This window comes from Scophthalmus maximus, chromosome 3, assembly GCF_022379125.1.
Source record: "Scophthalmus maximus strain ysfricsl-2021 chromosome 3, ASM2237912v1, whole genome shotgun sequence".
Lineage (NCBI taxonomy): Eukaryota > Metazoa > Chordata > Actinopteri > Pleuronectiformes > Scophthalmidae > Scophthalmus > Scophthalmus maximus.
The window spans coordinates 26,124,907-26,139,313 of NC_061517.1; the positions used below are offsets into that span (position 1 = coordinate 26,124,907).

At 47.2% G+C, this 14,407-nt stretch overlaps 2 protein-coding genes across 8 annotated transcripts in view; one reads left to right on the forward strand and one right to left on the reverse strand.

Moving 5' to 3' along the window:
• LOC118314126 (NACHT, LRR and PYD domains-containing protein 12) overlaps nucleotides 1–14,407 on the forward strand; it is a 593,122-nt gene that overhangs the window by 32,901 nt on the left and 545,814 nt on the right. The window lies entirely within an intron of this gene.
• The window catches only part of unc5db (unc-5 netrin receptor Db), a 163,928-nt gene continuing 152,571 nt past the window's right edge, over nucleotides 3,051–14,407 (reverse strand). For 2 of the 3 annotated variants that reach the window (XM_035640334.2, XM_035640332.2), the window contains 4 exons: nucleotides 13,853–14,002; nucleotides 11,405–11,569; nucleotides 8,580–8,758; nucleotides 3,051–5,619 (listed from right to left, as the gene is read on the reverse strand). In XM_035640334.2, coding sequence (XP_035496227.2) covers nucleotides 5,358–5,619; nucleotides 8,580–8,758; nucleotides 11,405–11,569; nucleotides 13,853–14,002 — 756 coding nt within the window. In that variant the 3' untranslated portion in view covers nucleotides 3,051–5,357. The remainder of the gene's footprint in view (nucleotides 5,620–8,579; nucleotides 8,759–11,404; nucleotides 11,570–13,852; nucleotides 14,003–14,407) is intronic. The other variant, XM_035640335.2, reaches the window with a different exon arrangement.

The following is a 14,407-nucleotide window of genomic DNA, read 5'->3' on the forward strand; positions in this document are numbered from 1 at the left end:
CATGACTTCTTGTGTCATCTACCAGTGCCAACATGAAATACAACCTGAGGAACGCGTCACTGTGGTTTTTAAATACTTGGCAGAGAGGATTTGACTCTGGACAGTTTTATCTCTCACTGCAACGATGCTGAGGTGAACCACAGGATACTGGATCCCACAGTGGGAGTAGAAAATTATGGAAATATTTATTTCCTGCACTATGCATATGCATTTTGCCCGCATAACCCCATACCTGCCTCCAGACGGGAAGTTATTACTGTCACTCCCCAGCCGCGTCTCTGCTGGTCCCGGTGTGTCTGTGTGGGGAGCGATGACAAACTTACAGTAAAGTCAGTTTACGCTACACTCCATGTCAATTAGATTATCGGAAATTAATATATATATATATATATATATATATATAGTTTCACTACACAATGCAAAAATAACCACCGTCTAGACAAGTTGAGTTCTTTCAACTGTACATTTATTTCCAAAAGGCTGCATATACATTTGCAAATTTCTACTGTACAGAAAACATCCAAAATGTCCATAACTATAGATACAGTATACCACAAAGCTGCCCTGGCATCACCAAACGTAGATGTTCCGCACTAGAGAAAAGCTCTGCAGCCTATTCAATGTTATAATCTTAAATACTTTTCAACTAAATACCTTTAAATGTGTGTCAGTGTGATTAATATTCCGTTTCCTCCCTTCTCAATCCCCCATCTGTAACTTTACAACATTCACCGTTTACAGTTGTCAAACAAGGCACAAGAATAGAGATATGACGCCGAAGGCCATGCGTGAAGCTAAAAGACGGAGCGTGGGGTCGGGCGACGGAATGTCGGGGAGCTCATGAAACAGGGATAAGTCTTACACCAAAGCGTTATACGTTATATCGTGAGGATATGTCTGTGTGTGTGTGTCTGAGCTCACAGAAACAGAATTTCAACACGTTTAGAGATACGTCGGACGAAGCTGAGACCACATCCAGGGTGAAGGTGAGCGTCGGGTGTGGGATGGGGTGAACCGCACAGACAGGAAGCTCTCCAGGCGTCACAAAAGCACACGTTTCCATTTTTTTTTCACACTCTTTGCTCGCAGGAATGAAAAAGGAGAATCCAGTACGTCACAATCAAGGAGACAAAAAAAAGGAAAAAGATTATCTTTCAGATTCCTCACTCGCCAATTTAGATGATGAATATAATCTGATTAGAAATGCATGGAGGTGATGGAGAGAAATAATAACGATAACAGTAATTTAAAAAAAGGCTCTTCATCAGAGCAGAATGAAACCATTCACGTATATAAAGTCAGAAACACTCACACAGTGGTGTGTTCAAAATCACCAGGGCGTTCCCGGCAAACCGTCGAGGGGCTTATTCAAAATACATTTAGCCTTTTTATATTTTGAAATTGGAATACAAACGTTGAAGCTTCGTTGACAAAAAATGAGGAATTGTGGCTTGAGTTTTTAGGTAATTATGTATTACTATATATTATATAATCATGTCATGGTTGTACGTACACATTTGCCGTATGTAAGATGAAGAGGTGTTTTCTGCTTTTGCTGCAGGAGCGGCCATATTCTCACTCTCCTCCCAGCTGACTGCAGCGGAAAGTCAAAGAACCCAGACCGAGGTCGGAGGAGGTGTAGGATTTTGGAGGCACCATGAACTCAGGTGTGGGTGAAGCAAAGATCGTGTGTATCCTGAATGTATCCTCCAGGCCTACGAGTTCCTCTGTGCCACATCACTACGACTGTGTCTGCTTGTGGATCCAGAGACTGTGATGAGTAATCCCATTTGAAAACACAGACCTACTACAGTGCATGAAACCTGATTTGTGACCAGGGTTGCCAGATGTAGGTATTTACAAGAAACGGGGAGTGTGATGTGGATCCAGTGAGTTGTACGCTAAGAGACAGCTGTTTCTTTTGAGCCTATACTTTGTTGACACCTTGGCAAATGGCCAAATGACCTCGGAGCGCCACAGTCACCTGTCACAGCCTCATCACGTTGTGTTTCCGACGCAAAACTTTCAAATCAATTCAATTCTGTTATCCAGTTTCCAGCTGTATGGAATGACAACATGTTTTCATGGAGTTCATTGAAACATAAAATAAAAAAAATTCCAACTACCGCGTCCCTGCACTGTTGTCCTCTGTCATTTTGCCGACAGGAAACTAAAATATACTTAAAGACACTTAATATATTTGCCTTCGTGAGAACTCTGCTGCCACCTCACCTCATTTCTAGTATGTTGTTTTTTTCCTGTACTGTGAGCGCCAAAACTATTCCATTCACCTAGTGCCAAGGTGAGATATATGTATTTCCGCACACATTTGGTGGCCATATTTACCCAGCATGCACCACTGTGATTTAGTTTGGTATGTAAACGTATTGGTATGTAGCTTATCCAGAGACAGGATGTAGTTTCTGAATAGAATTAAAGCCCCAGTGTGTAATTTTCTGGCGGCATCTGGTGGTAAAGTTGCAAACCGCAGCCAACTGGGAGACCGAAAGGGGGGCACTTTACGGTGGCGCCCCGCTGATTCCATTTCAGCGTGAACGCGACATATTCTGGACCGTTTTGTGCAACAACCTTACTGAACACGACGTGGCAAACATGGAGACTCGCACGGAGGTCGGGTCCCCCTCATGGAACTATATTTACCTCATTCAAAGTGGACGAGAAAACATTGTGAGTATACATATATGAACACATAGTTATGGACAATATATTCAATTTCTGTGAATGAGGTCTTCTAAATATTACACACTGAGGCTTTAATTAAAGACTGAGAATGATGAATATCTAAAGTGATGTATAATTGAACCTCTTACACGCATTTGAACCTGTCACAGTGGGTGTCCTCTAGGATGGAGCCGGACCGGACCGGACCGGACCAGTACACTGGATTTTACCATTAGGGTTTTGCACTTGCCTCAGCCAACGCTGTGGGATGGAACCTGATGAGACTGTGAGAGACCACAGATGAGAGAGTAGCGACGCCTCTCAGCCGCTTTGCCAACCTCCAATAACCACTAAAGAAGCAGAGGAAGCAGAGAGGGAAGATTGTTTTTATTTCTGACAACCACCATTCAACTTTGTCGGCTTCAAATCCCAAAATGATGCCACACCGGTAAAGTTTGAGTTTTTCTCTGAGACGTCTGCCAAGTCTTGCGTTGCCCTCATCCCGAAACACACAGTAAGACACGACACCCCCCCCCCACCCCACCCCACCGAGACGTGATCTCCTTCGTGGCTCAGCAGTAAACTGTACACGGCTCATCAGACACTAGTGGCTCGATTAGTCCTTCTATAAACAAACATGATATCATGTGAATAATGTTGTCATAATTCCTAGTTCTGTTTCCACCCCTGTCCACTTGTTTTTTAATTGTTGGATGGTTGGTTTGTTTTAGTAAGCAGGATTCCGCAAACATCACTGAATGGATTTCCACAAAACTTTGTGGAAAAAGGGCCACGAAAGAACTTAAAGGTGACATATTATACTCATATTCAGGGTCATACTTTTAATTTGGGTGACCACAAGAAAAGGTTTACATGCTCTGATGTTTATATATCCTCTTTTCACCCTCTGTCTGAGACGCCTGGATTTATTTTAGCCCCGCCTTCCTGATAAACCCCAGCTTGCTCTGATTGGCCAGCTGGCCCAGTCTGTTGGGATCGGTCAGCCGCTTTCCAAATGTGCCGGAAAGGTCACGCCCCTTCACCAGAGCAGTGGAGATTCTCAGATTGCAGGCGGGGTTACCCCCAAAAGAGTCCAACTGTGACATCACAGACGTTGATGTGCACAAATACTGAAAAAGTGATTTTTGAATAATATGTCACCTTTAAATTTGTGAAAAAAGGGCCTTTTGAAAACAAATTTGTCATGGAACTGATGTCAATTTTTGTGTGTCTCAATTTAATTCAACTGATTTGCCCTGGCGGAGTTCTGCGCTCTACTGTGCCATTCTTGCTCCTAATGCAAAACAAGTGGGATTCAGCGCCGTAACGTCGCTGGCTTCTTTCCAATTTATCAGAACGTGTCAAACAGGCAAAACCAGATTATGAACCCAACTCTCGTGTCCTCCAAACAGGTACCAAGTTAACGTTTTAATTATTTTCATGAACCAACAGATTCTGTTTGTCCCGGTTGCTGCTCACATTGTAATAATGCAACACAGAAGCCTGTCCAGCGCTGAAGGTGCGACACCTTCCATTTACCATCACCACTGGGTCGATGCTGCTGAATAATTGTGTATAATACTCATCACTATTCATCATTTTCTGTTTGTGGTTCTGTGGTGTTGGTCGGGGTGGGGGGGCCGTTGGGTGTGTCAGGGCCTGATATGACACACGATCGTTATGGTGGGGATTGGGAGATAAGGCTCGGCGATACGCTCCCCGCGACGCTCCGTCTCTCTCGCTGGAGGAAACGGTTATGAACTGTGATGCCACGGTTAGAAATCTCCCTGTGCCACATTTACCACAACTACATTTTCATCCCCCCCCCCCAAGGTCGGACTGGTCTGTCGAACTATTTTTTTTTTTAACACAAATCATCATGTCACACTGTGGTTGTCTATCGGAAGTTCCCAATCTCCTACGTCGTACATCTTTTGGATTTTTCCTTTTTTAAAGAGATGAAAATGGGGTGAACTTCAAGATACTTGGCATTAAAAATTCACAATCACGACATTTAAGCGGTCAGCAGCTTCCTTTTGAAATCACAATACTGCACGGCAAACAAGTTGCCTCCGAGTCGACGTTCCTACTTCGACCAAGGGAATATGATTCAGAGAGAAAGGAAAGAAAAGAAATTAGCTGAAACACAGGCGGCTGTTGAAAAATGATGCCACAGTTGTATCACCTTATTTGCATATAAGAACTTTTTATGCAAATGCGTCCAGCTGCTGAGTGGACTGCTGGGAAAGGAGGGGAGAGGGCAGGCGGTGGTCCCAGGGGAAAAGGAGCTTCCATCTCTTCTAACACGGATTCATCAAATAATGGAGCCCCCCCCCCAACCCTTCCTCCTCCTCCTCCTCTCCCGCTCACCCTCTGAGCTGGACATGGATATACACGGGGAAAGCTTTAGCTTGAATCAAAGAACATTTAAATCAAAACCTAACAAAAGGCGGGAAAAAAAAGAAGATTTACAGTCCATCCTCAGGTTCTTAAAAGACCGGGGGCGGATCCACAGCGGGCACCGGCTCGCCTCCACCTGCTCGCCACCGCCTCCTCGCCCGCCGTCTCGCGCCTCTTCCAGCGGACCGCCACAGCGCGTTGTCCATCACCGGCTGTGCCGCGTGCACCGATACATGTCTGTCAGTTATTTCTTGCACTCGCTGCCTCTTTTTCCCTCAGCCCGTGTATTCAGGGGCGGCGTCCTCCGTCGCCTCGCTCGCCACTTTGCCCGTTCCGCCCGGACTGCCCGCCTGCATGCGAGCGAAGTCGGACCCCGACTCATCGGGGCCCCTGGGGGAGCTTTTGGAGTGGATCTTGCCAATCTCCTCCAGGGCGCTGGCGAGAGAGTCGAGGTCAGCCGAGTCCTGGTGGAGCGCCTCCCACAGGCTCAGTATGACCGCCGACGGGCTCCGCTGCTTCGCAAAGTAACCCAGGTTCCTGCGGAAGAGCACACGCAGCCGGGTGAGGAAAAACCAGGCAGCGACGGAAATCACTGGATATATTAGGAACCAATAATCGCGGCGGAAGCAATTTTCAACTGCAGAAATGAGCACATAGAAGTTCATAATTACTGTTACATAATAATAAAATAATATGTCCGGTACCTGAATCTGTAAATATGAGTGAAGCACAGTGCAAACACTCCAAAATCATAAAGTGGAATTCTTCATCGATACATTGCTAAAAACAGAGCATCAAACGGAAAGTAGCAGTTTGCTTGTTATCTTTTTCTGATCACCTGATATATATCTGCATATATATATATATATATATATTAAATACCCAATGTATTTATCTTGTGAAATGAATGAGTCAAACAGAGTCGGTTGTTTTAATTTCCTCTGAGAAAGGGTTGAGTGTGATGCTGCTACACAGGGAACAAGGCCAGCAGTTCTAAAACTGTGGACGTCAAAGGATAAAGCTCGTGATATTCTGCATTTTAATTTCAATTTTTGACAACCTATCCCATTTACAGACCAAAACCCACCAACGGGTTTGTTCCCCGCCCGTCAGCGCCGAGCTCAGATGTTCTCACAGAAAAAAAAAACCCCAATTTAAAAGTGGTTCACGAATACGTTCCCCGGGCAGAGTCATTTCCTAAAACAGCCGGCCGCTGTATCCAACATTATTCTTCCAACGCTGGACGACTCAGCTGCGGACGAGGACGGTGTGATGAAGTCGACGGGTACAGAAGAAAAAAACAACAACCTGCTGTGCGTATTTTTGACCAAAGCTCTGAGATACAGAGGAAGGAGATATACTTAGATGTCCCTGCATTGGATACACAGTGATGAAGAGGGCACCTGTCGCCTCACAGGTTCAAACCTGCTGCCGCAGTCGGGGCAACATGCAGGTCGGGTTAACTGACCATTAGTGTGAACATCAGGTGTGTGCATGTGTCATCTCTCTGACTGACAGCTGACCTGCGGGGTGTCGCTCTGCGACCCTCGCATAGTTAATGGACGGAGGCTGGGAGACACACACACACACACACACACGCACACACGCACGCACGCACGCACGCACACAAAAGATATTTTCGTGGGATTTGATGGCCATAAGATAAAATACAGCGCATCACCGGACTTGTTTTCTTTGCCAGCGCGTGATGATTATCAATAGATGACGAGCAGCAGGTCGGTGGGTCCTGTCCGTCAAAATGTGAGTGTTGCATTTGTGTACAGGGCGAGTTTGTTGTATTTTTGTCAGTTTAATAATTCACACAGCCTGTGTAGTGATCTAGAGAGCAGTGCAGCTCTCAGGCTCAGCGCGGATTAGTTGCGGAGGCCCCAGTTTATATCCGTGCGAGCAAATACGACTATCACTGACTACTATGACTATGTGTAAATATATTCAGAGAGTAGAATGATTTCAGGTGTATTTCATTTTATTTGCTTTAGACAGTCATCCACATGTCCAACTAACAATCCGACACAGCGGCAGCGAACTCCTTTGCTTGCGTGGCAACGCCGCGGCCCCTCGAGCCACGCTGGCGTCATCTTGAAATACCACAGAGATGCATGCGGATGATGTGAATGGCGCAACTGCGAGTCTGATTACTCTTACGAAACCGTTACTGTGTGAGAACTACGCGGTGTCGAGCAAAGCGTCCGAGGGCTCGTCTTCTCACATTTCACACTGTGTCTCTCATTGTCCTGCGCACAATCAGAAACGTTTGACTGCGATTATAAATCTCCTCATAGAATGAACTGCGCGACAAATCATGCGACAAGAATCTAAGTGCATTTCAGCGATAAATCAATATTAACCAAATGCAAACCCATTATTTGACTGTTAACAAATCTGCTTATTATATCTGTCTCTAACTGAATCTTAATTGAACACAAATTGGATTATGCCGGCGCTGTGGACAAAACCATGTGGCTCAAACAAACAGCGTGACCTTTTCATAAGTCTCTTAAAAATATAATCCATCAGAAAATTAGCATCAGGAATGTAATTACTGGCAAACACAGTTTGGTTAGGATCCTATTCTCAGGTGCTGTCGAGATAAATAAATAAAGGGGGCACGTTGCCATGCCGATCCGGTGCGGTTGCTGCCTGCGTCATGTGGCGGTGAGTCCAGCTGGGGGCAGTGTTTCACCGCCGCTCGCCGCGCTCCTCCACGGGAGAAATGACAACGGGAGCGACATTAAAGGCCGCGGCCATCGGTCACATCCGGCCCGGAACTGCAGAGGGAAGCTTATCTGGGTAATTTGAAAAATCCCAGAGGACTCGTGCATCAGGCACTTAACAGCAGATTACAGCTGCCACGAGCTCAGACCTGCAGGCAGAGACAACAACTGCACTGACACTATTCTTCGTGTACAGTGTGTTATCATGAATGCATTCCTTTACTGAAGGAAAAATAAAAAGGGACAATTGAGTAATTAGTCTTAACATTGATGCTGAGACTAAGTGGTTGACAGAAAATGAGGCCTGCACAAAACCACAATACACTGGAGCTGCAGCAGTCATTCGATTAGTTATCGACTACTAAATGAATCGCCAACTGTTTTCATAATCGATTAATCGGCTCAAGTAGTTTTTATGAAAAAGCAAAAGTCTAAACTCCCTGATTTCAGCTTCTTCAATGTGAATATGTTCTGGTTTCTTTGCTCCTCTGTGACGGTGAACTGAAGATCGTTGGCGTGTGAACGAAAACTAACCATCATCTTGGTGCTTTTGGGAAACACCATCCAACATTTTTCACCAGGAGAACATAATGGACATGTTCGATAATGACAGTGACGGTTAGTTGCAGCCCTACAGCACACTACGACACATTGCACAGCGCGCAGCACAATCACAGTTCAACCGTCACTTCCGTCTCCCCCCCACCCGCTGCCGAGGGAGACGGGCGACCTCCGAGGGGGACATGCACATCACACGCTCACCGGTCTAGGTGGAGCTTCTGGGCTAAGAGCTGCCAGTCCTTGCCCTTGGCGTTGGCAGTGTCGAAGGTGGCGCAGATCCTCTGGCGGATGGACAGGGGGATTTTGAAGGCCTTGGGCCCCGTCTGGGACGTGATGGTGCAGTCCGTCTGCATAAAAAATGGGGCCGACTCCTTCTCCGTCTGGAGGAAGAAGAGCAGAGAGAAAGGCCCACGATCAGAGCGGGTTTGCTAAATGCCACCTTGGAGAGCCAGATGGGCGGCGTTCTCTGGGTCAGGACAACGCGGACCGCTGTGTTGAACATTTGAAAACGTCCGTGCATAGTCTGCGAACAAACAAGACAAACGTGGAGACATCTGGTGGCCTCTGGCCCCTAGAATATTAAGTGACATCTTATCTTTAAGTTGCTCAAATACCCCAAATCGCAGACTTCGCATGTGGCTTCACACAGCTGGCGTCTGCCCCTTGAGGTGAACGGAGGCCGTGGTCAGATTGAACTCAGTTAAGCTCGAATCGGAACCCCTGCCTCCTCGTCGTCCGTTGGTCCATTGTCCAGCTCCTTCATTGGCGAGCTTCAGCGAAAAAACGGCATCTCATGTAATATTCTCAACCGGCTCCGCTCAATGTCACAATTGAATTTTTCTCTGTGAGCGAAAACACCGGACTTGAGGCAACGCACCCGGCCGCGGGAGACGGGGACGGTCCGCGTGCTCAGCCATATGTGTGAGGAACAGAGGAGTTCAGGTGCGCGATTCAAGGCAAATCACTCTTGGGCCAATTTTCTGCTTCGCGTCCGCATGAAGCCGGTGACATTCAAACATCGGTCGCTGTGGCCCCTCTGCGCTCAGAGGAAACAGCGCCCCCCCCCTGTCATGTCCCATATGACAGTCCCCGGGCCAGGGAGCGTCCAGCCGTCGTTCCCCCCGATGAACCTTTTTCGTTTTTTGTTTCGCTGGCGGAGAAATGTCCAGCGCCACGAGCCCCTGACCATCAGGACGCGCGCGGTCGGACAATTAAAGTACCAACGCGCTGAGTGTAGAAGTAGTGGAATCAGTGCTTTCGTCAGGGCGGGGGGACGCAGAGCGCGGCGCGGATGCGACCGTGTAGTGTAGTTTTAGAAATAATTCAGTAAATTATGAGGTCCACCTGAAGATGAAACTGCACTTCATTGTTCTTGTTCCTAGCGATTGTACGTCTTCAATGGTTGATGACGTGTTCATGCCTCAGGGAACTGCCACTTCAAGGTCCTTGTGTTGTCGTCTGACCCCCTCGATACACTGACAGTGAAGCTACTCTGACTTGAGATGAGTAAAAGCGACGTGGAGCAGTGTCGATGCCTCGAGCCTTTCTGGTCCCTTTTCTCTCACCAGCGTCGACTCATGGATCTATTTCTAAGTTCAACTCTAATCTTGAGTTCATTCTCCTCTGATTTAGTTTGACTACTTTCTCCAAATTTGGACTTTTTCCACAAAATTTGGACTTTTAAATTGAAAAAAAGAAAATCTTCCTCTTCTTGTTTTTCGTTTGCCCTGATACACTTCACTTTGATATCCTGTTGTCCAAATGAATCAAATCCAATTCTTCTTTTCTCAAGCGAAAACATCGTTTTGAACACTATCACCAGTGTCTGAGCGCAGTCTGAGGTAAAGTGGGCATCCCACAAGGCCCGGCTCTTGGACCACCGCTGTTCAACTGACGACAGTTTTATTTGTGGCAGCGGCACAAACGCCTCCTCCAGCTGCAGTCACACTCGCAGACTGCTCGGGCGTCGGTGGCCCACTGGCTCCACACATCCTCCCTTAGAATTACAAAAAGAAAGAAGCTGTGCTACTCAATTAGAAAGCTCCTGAGCACATACACTTTTAAAATGAGATAGCGATCCGGAGACAGTACAGGAGTAATTATCTGACAAACACATCACAAATCAGTGCTTATCATTTCAAACAGCTCCATCATTTATAGCCCGTGTATATTCTCCCCTCTTCTCATCCTCATACCGTGGAAGCTCTTGGTCTCAGGCATCTGCCTCTCTGCTCCCCAACCACTAACATCCATTTTAAAAGAGAGATTTCACCATTGCAATCTTTTCGATTCGAAGCGTCTCTTACCACCGAGCTCCGACCCCTTTTCAACCTTTTCATAGCCCGACTTCCCTGTACGACTTGTAACGCTCAAACGAAAACTGTAGCATCACAAAAACAATCCTCTGCCTCCGAGTCTAGAGCAGATTCACTAGAGGAAAAACTGTCACTGTCTTTTTTGAGCTCATGCTAAAAATGTTTTGTGATTTTTGCTTGTAGCTTGTCTCGGCTGCTGTTGTTTTATTAGCAGCTTCCCATGGCGTCGTATGCACTGATATATATTCACAGATTTTTAAACTGCAACGGATAGTTTTTCGCGATTTCTTGCGCCGCCCACCAAGAAACTGGAGTTGGAAATGAATCAGACGCTGCTTTTTCATGCCGTCGCTGTTCGTCTGCGCTGGAGAGGAAAAAAATAATGAAATAAAAAACACTTACATTTCAGCATCCCTCATTCCAAACTAGACACCTGGGGGAAAATAATTGGAGCATTTCGACATCAATCATCCGCTTCAAAATTCAAAAGTGCGTCGGTGTTCGTCGTGGGTGAGCGGCTGAGGCGAAAGCCTACCTGACGAACGCACAGGTAGGATTGAACCGCGAAACCATAAAAAGCAATGTCAAAGAATATTCCAGCTGCACCACACGTACTGCAGCACCATCTGTTCAAGTCGTGCAGGTGGCAGAAGAATGCGTCACCTGCCGTCAGTGGACCCACTGCGCCGAAGGTCACGTGAAAATCCTCACCTCGTCCACGGCCGTGTAGACCTGCAGGATCTGCTCGTGACCTTTGACCTGGCGCACGCTGATCTTGCAGGAGAGCTGGCCGGTGGCGGGGCTGTATCTCTCCAGAGAGAAGGCACAGTGCAGGGGCTGCTGGTTGCTGCACCACACTTGGGGGAAGGAGAATTCCTGCAGGTGGAAGAGGAGGAGGAGGAGGAGGACGAAGGGAGAACGTCAGGGAACATGTTTCAGTCTTATCATTTGCACAGCCTGAATCCCGTGTACAGTAACTGTGATAACAGAAGCAGCCGGTGGGCTGTAAGCAATACGAGGAATGGGTCTGGGGGGGGAGAAGATAGCCTTTGATGTATAATTCATTTCTGGAGAAGAGGCACATCTGAGGAGGAAACGTCCTTGACCTTCGCCAGACTCCCCCTCCGCCCCATCTGCATATTAAAAGTGACCTGTGAAAACGATTCCCGGTGAAGACAGGCCCACCGGAGAATTAACCCTCGTGGCTTCGACCCCGGCCGCCCGGCGAAGCACACCGCAGCAGATAATGGGAGTCGGGGAGCGGTGGCGGGAGGGGGAGGGGAGGAGGGGGTGATGGACGGAGGACGCTGGGCTCTTTAGCACTAAAAGCTGACTTGATGTATGGCACCCCGCTCGGCTATTATTCTACACCTGCTCCGCCAGAGCAGCTTTTGTCGCGCCTGCCTGCCCGCCGTTCCCCGAGACCCTCATAAATAAGGCCGCGGGGAGGGTGTGGGTGTGTGCGTTTGAAACGCGGCGGCTCCCGGCCCTGCGTCCAGATCTTTAAGCACCGGGCGCAGTGCACAGTGTGGGGGGGGGAAACAGCACGCGAGCAGGAATACGAATCAGGCCAAAGGCAGGCGAAGAATTGTCTTTCGCGCGTCGTCTTTGTCGGAGCACGTGGGACGACGACGGGCGCCAAAGGTCCCCGCCCCGGACGCTTTACTGATGCTGCGTCACTTAGCGGCGGCTTAGAAACGAGCTCAACCGGAGCCATCGCAGACGCCGAGTCAGGCTCAATATCAGTTGTTCTTCACAATCTAATGGCCTTTTCCAGATTTTCACAGAACTTCAAGGAGAAACGCAACGCAAACAATTTCAACGTCTTCCGATCGTCACAGAATCAAATGAATCATGAATACATAATTTGTCATATTTGGCGTCTGCAGCAATAAATCCGTCTCATTACATCCTGCCGCTGCAGAGCGCTGTTGAGGTGCTGGAAACAGGAAACACGACTGGTTATCCAGAGGCACAGTCCTGATCAGCCTTACCGTCGTGTGGTTAAAGAGGAAGCACACGCCTTGATCTTATTGCGTAATACATAATACCCATGTAGTTTTACTCATTAACAATAATGAAAAGAGGGAGCACTCAGTTTACAGGTGTGTCCACAGTAAACTGCTACACAGAGTGATGGAAGGCTCAAACTAGAACATTATGATGTAATGAAATCACATAACATACAAATATACGTGGAGCCAACAAGGCTCATATAGATTTTTGTTTTAATGAGGAAGCTATGTAGTTGCTAATTTTTCTTTATAACTATTTAGTCAGGTTAAGTTTAGTTTCTGCTCTGCCGGTGTTTACAAAGATGACTATGTTTCAATCGATTTCATTTTGTTCTTGATTCGTGCAACAAAAATTAGACTGTAAATCACACGCTGCATCTGAACCCTGGTAAAAAAAATAGTATTAGCTTTCATAACAGATCCCTTGATCATTTCATTGTACAGTGAGAAAGTTACTAAACCTTTATTAATCTAATAACATGATGATGACGTGATATGATTTAGTGGACATTGTGTTTTCTGTAATTCGTTCAACAGAAAGGGTTTTTTGTTAAAGAAAAAGAAGAATGATGAACAAATGAATAATATGATTATGTTTTTTTTCAGTGAAATAAAGATCACAGCTGAGCTAATACATACTATTGACTCATCATAAAAGATGTAGATGCAATGAAGTTCATGAGATAACTGTATCAGTAGTGAGTGGAATATCATCATTATGATGTCATACGGTTATTTATCATGATTACTTGCCACCACGTCCCGTACAGCTGGAAGCTGCTGTGTCTTATAATCCCACTGGGGACGAGGCCTCCAGAATGAATTAAACCCACATACATTGTCATCGAGGACAAATTAACATTAATTAACATTATCACTATAAAAGTGTCTAGATGGGTGCTGGATTAACATTACATTATAGAACATCACATACTGTAATACACAAAGAACACAGAGTCTCTAACTGCATTAAATGAAAACCAATCACATCCCAGCTCCAGTTGATCAGTGAACTCAGAGGAGCAACTGAAGACGCGACTCAGTAATTAGCAGCAAAAAAACAGGATCTCGCAAATTAGCACCTCTGAACGCGACCTTGGTTTAGATTTTTTTTTACAGTCTCATCCGTTATCGCCAGGGTTACCTGACACGTGGTAAAGGGTTTGATGCTCCACAGGAACTGGGGGACATCCTGGATGGACACCTGGAGGCTGAAGGTGTTCGCTCGGAAAGGCAACGTCTTTGGCTCCTCGAGGAGCTGACCCCCTCGGGTTTTCTCTGCTGCCGCCACTCCCTGGAGAGGAGAGGAGGAGGAGGGGAGAGGAGGAGACGAGAGGAGACGAGAGAAGCAGGGGAGGAGAGGAGGGGAGGAGGGGAGAGGAGATGGGAGGAGAGGAGAGGAGGAGGGGAGAGGAGGAGACGAGAGGAGCAGGGGAGGAGAGGAGGGGAGGAGGGGAGAGGAGAGGAGGAGACGAGAGGAGACGAGAGGAGCAGGGGAGGAGAGGAGGGGAGGAGGGGAGAGGAGGAGGGGAGAGGAGGAGACGAGAGGAGGGGAGATGAGAGGAGAGGAGGAGACGAGAGGAGGGGAGATGAGAGGAGAGGAGGAGAAGAGGAGGAGACGAGAGGAGATGAAGGGAGGAGAGGAGCAGGGGAGGAGAGGAGATGAGAGGAGAGGGGGGAGACGAGAGGAGGAGAGGAG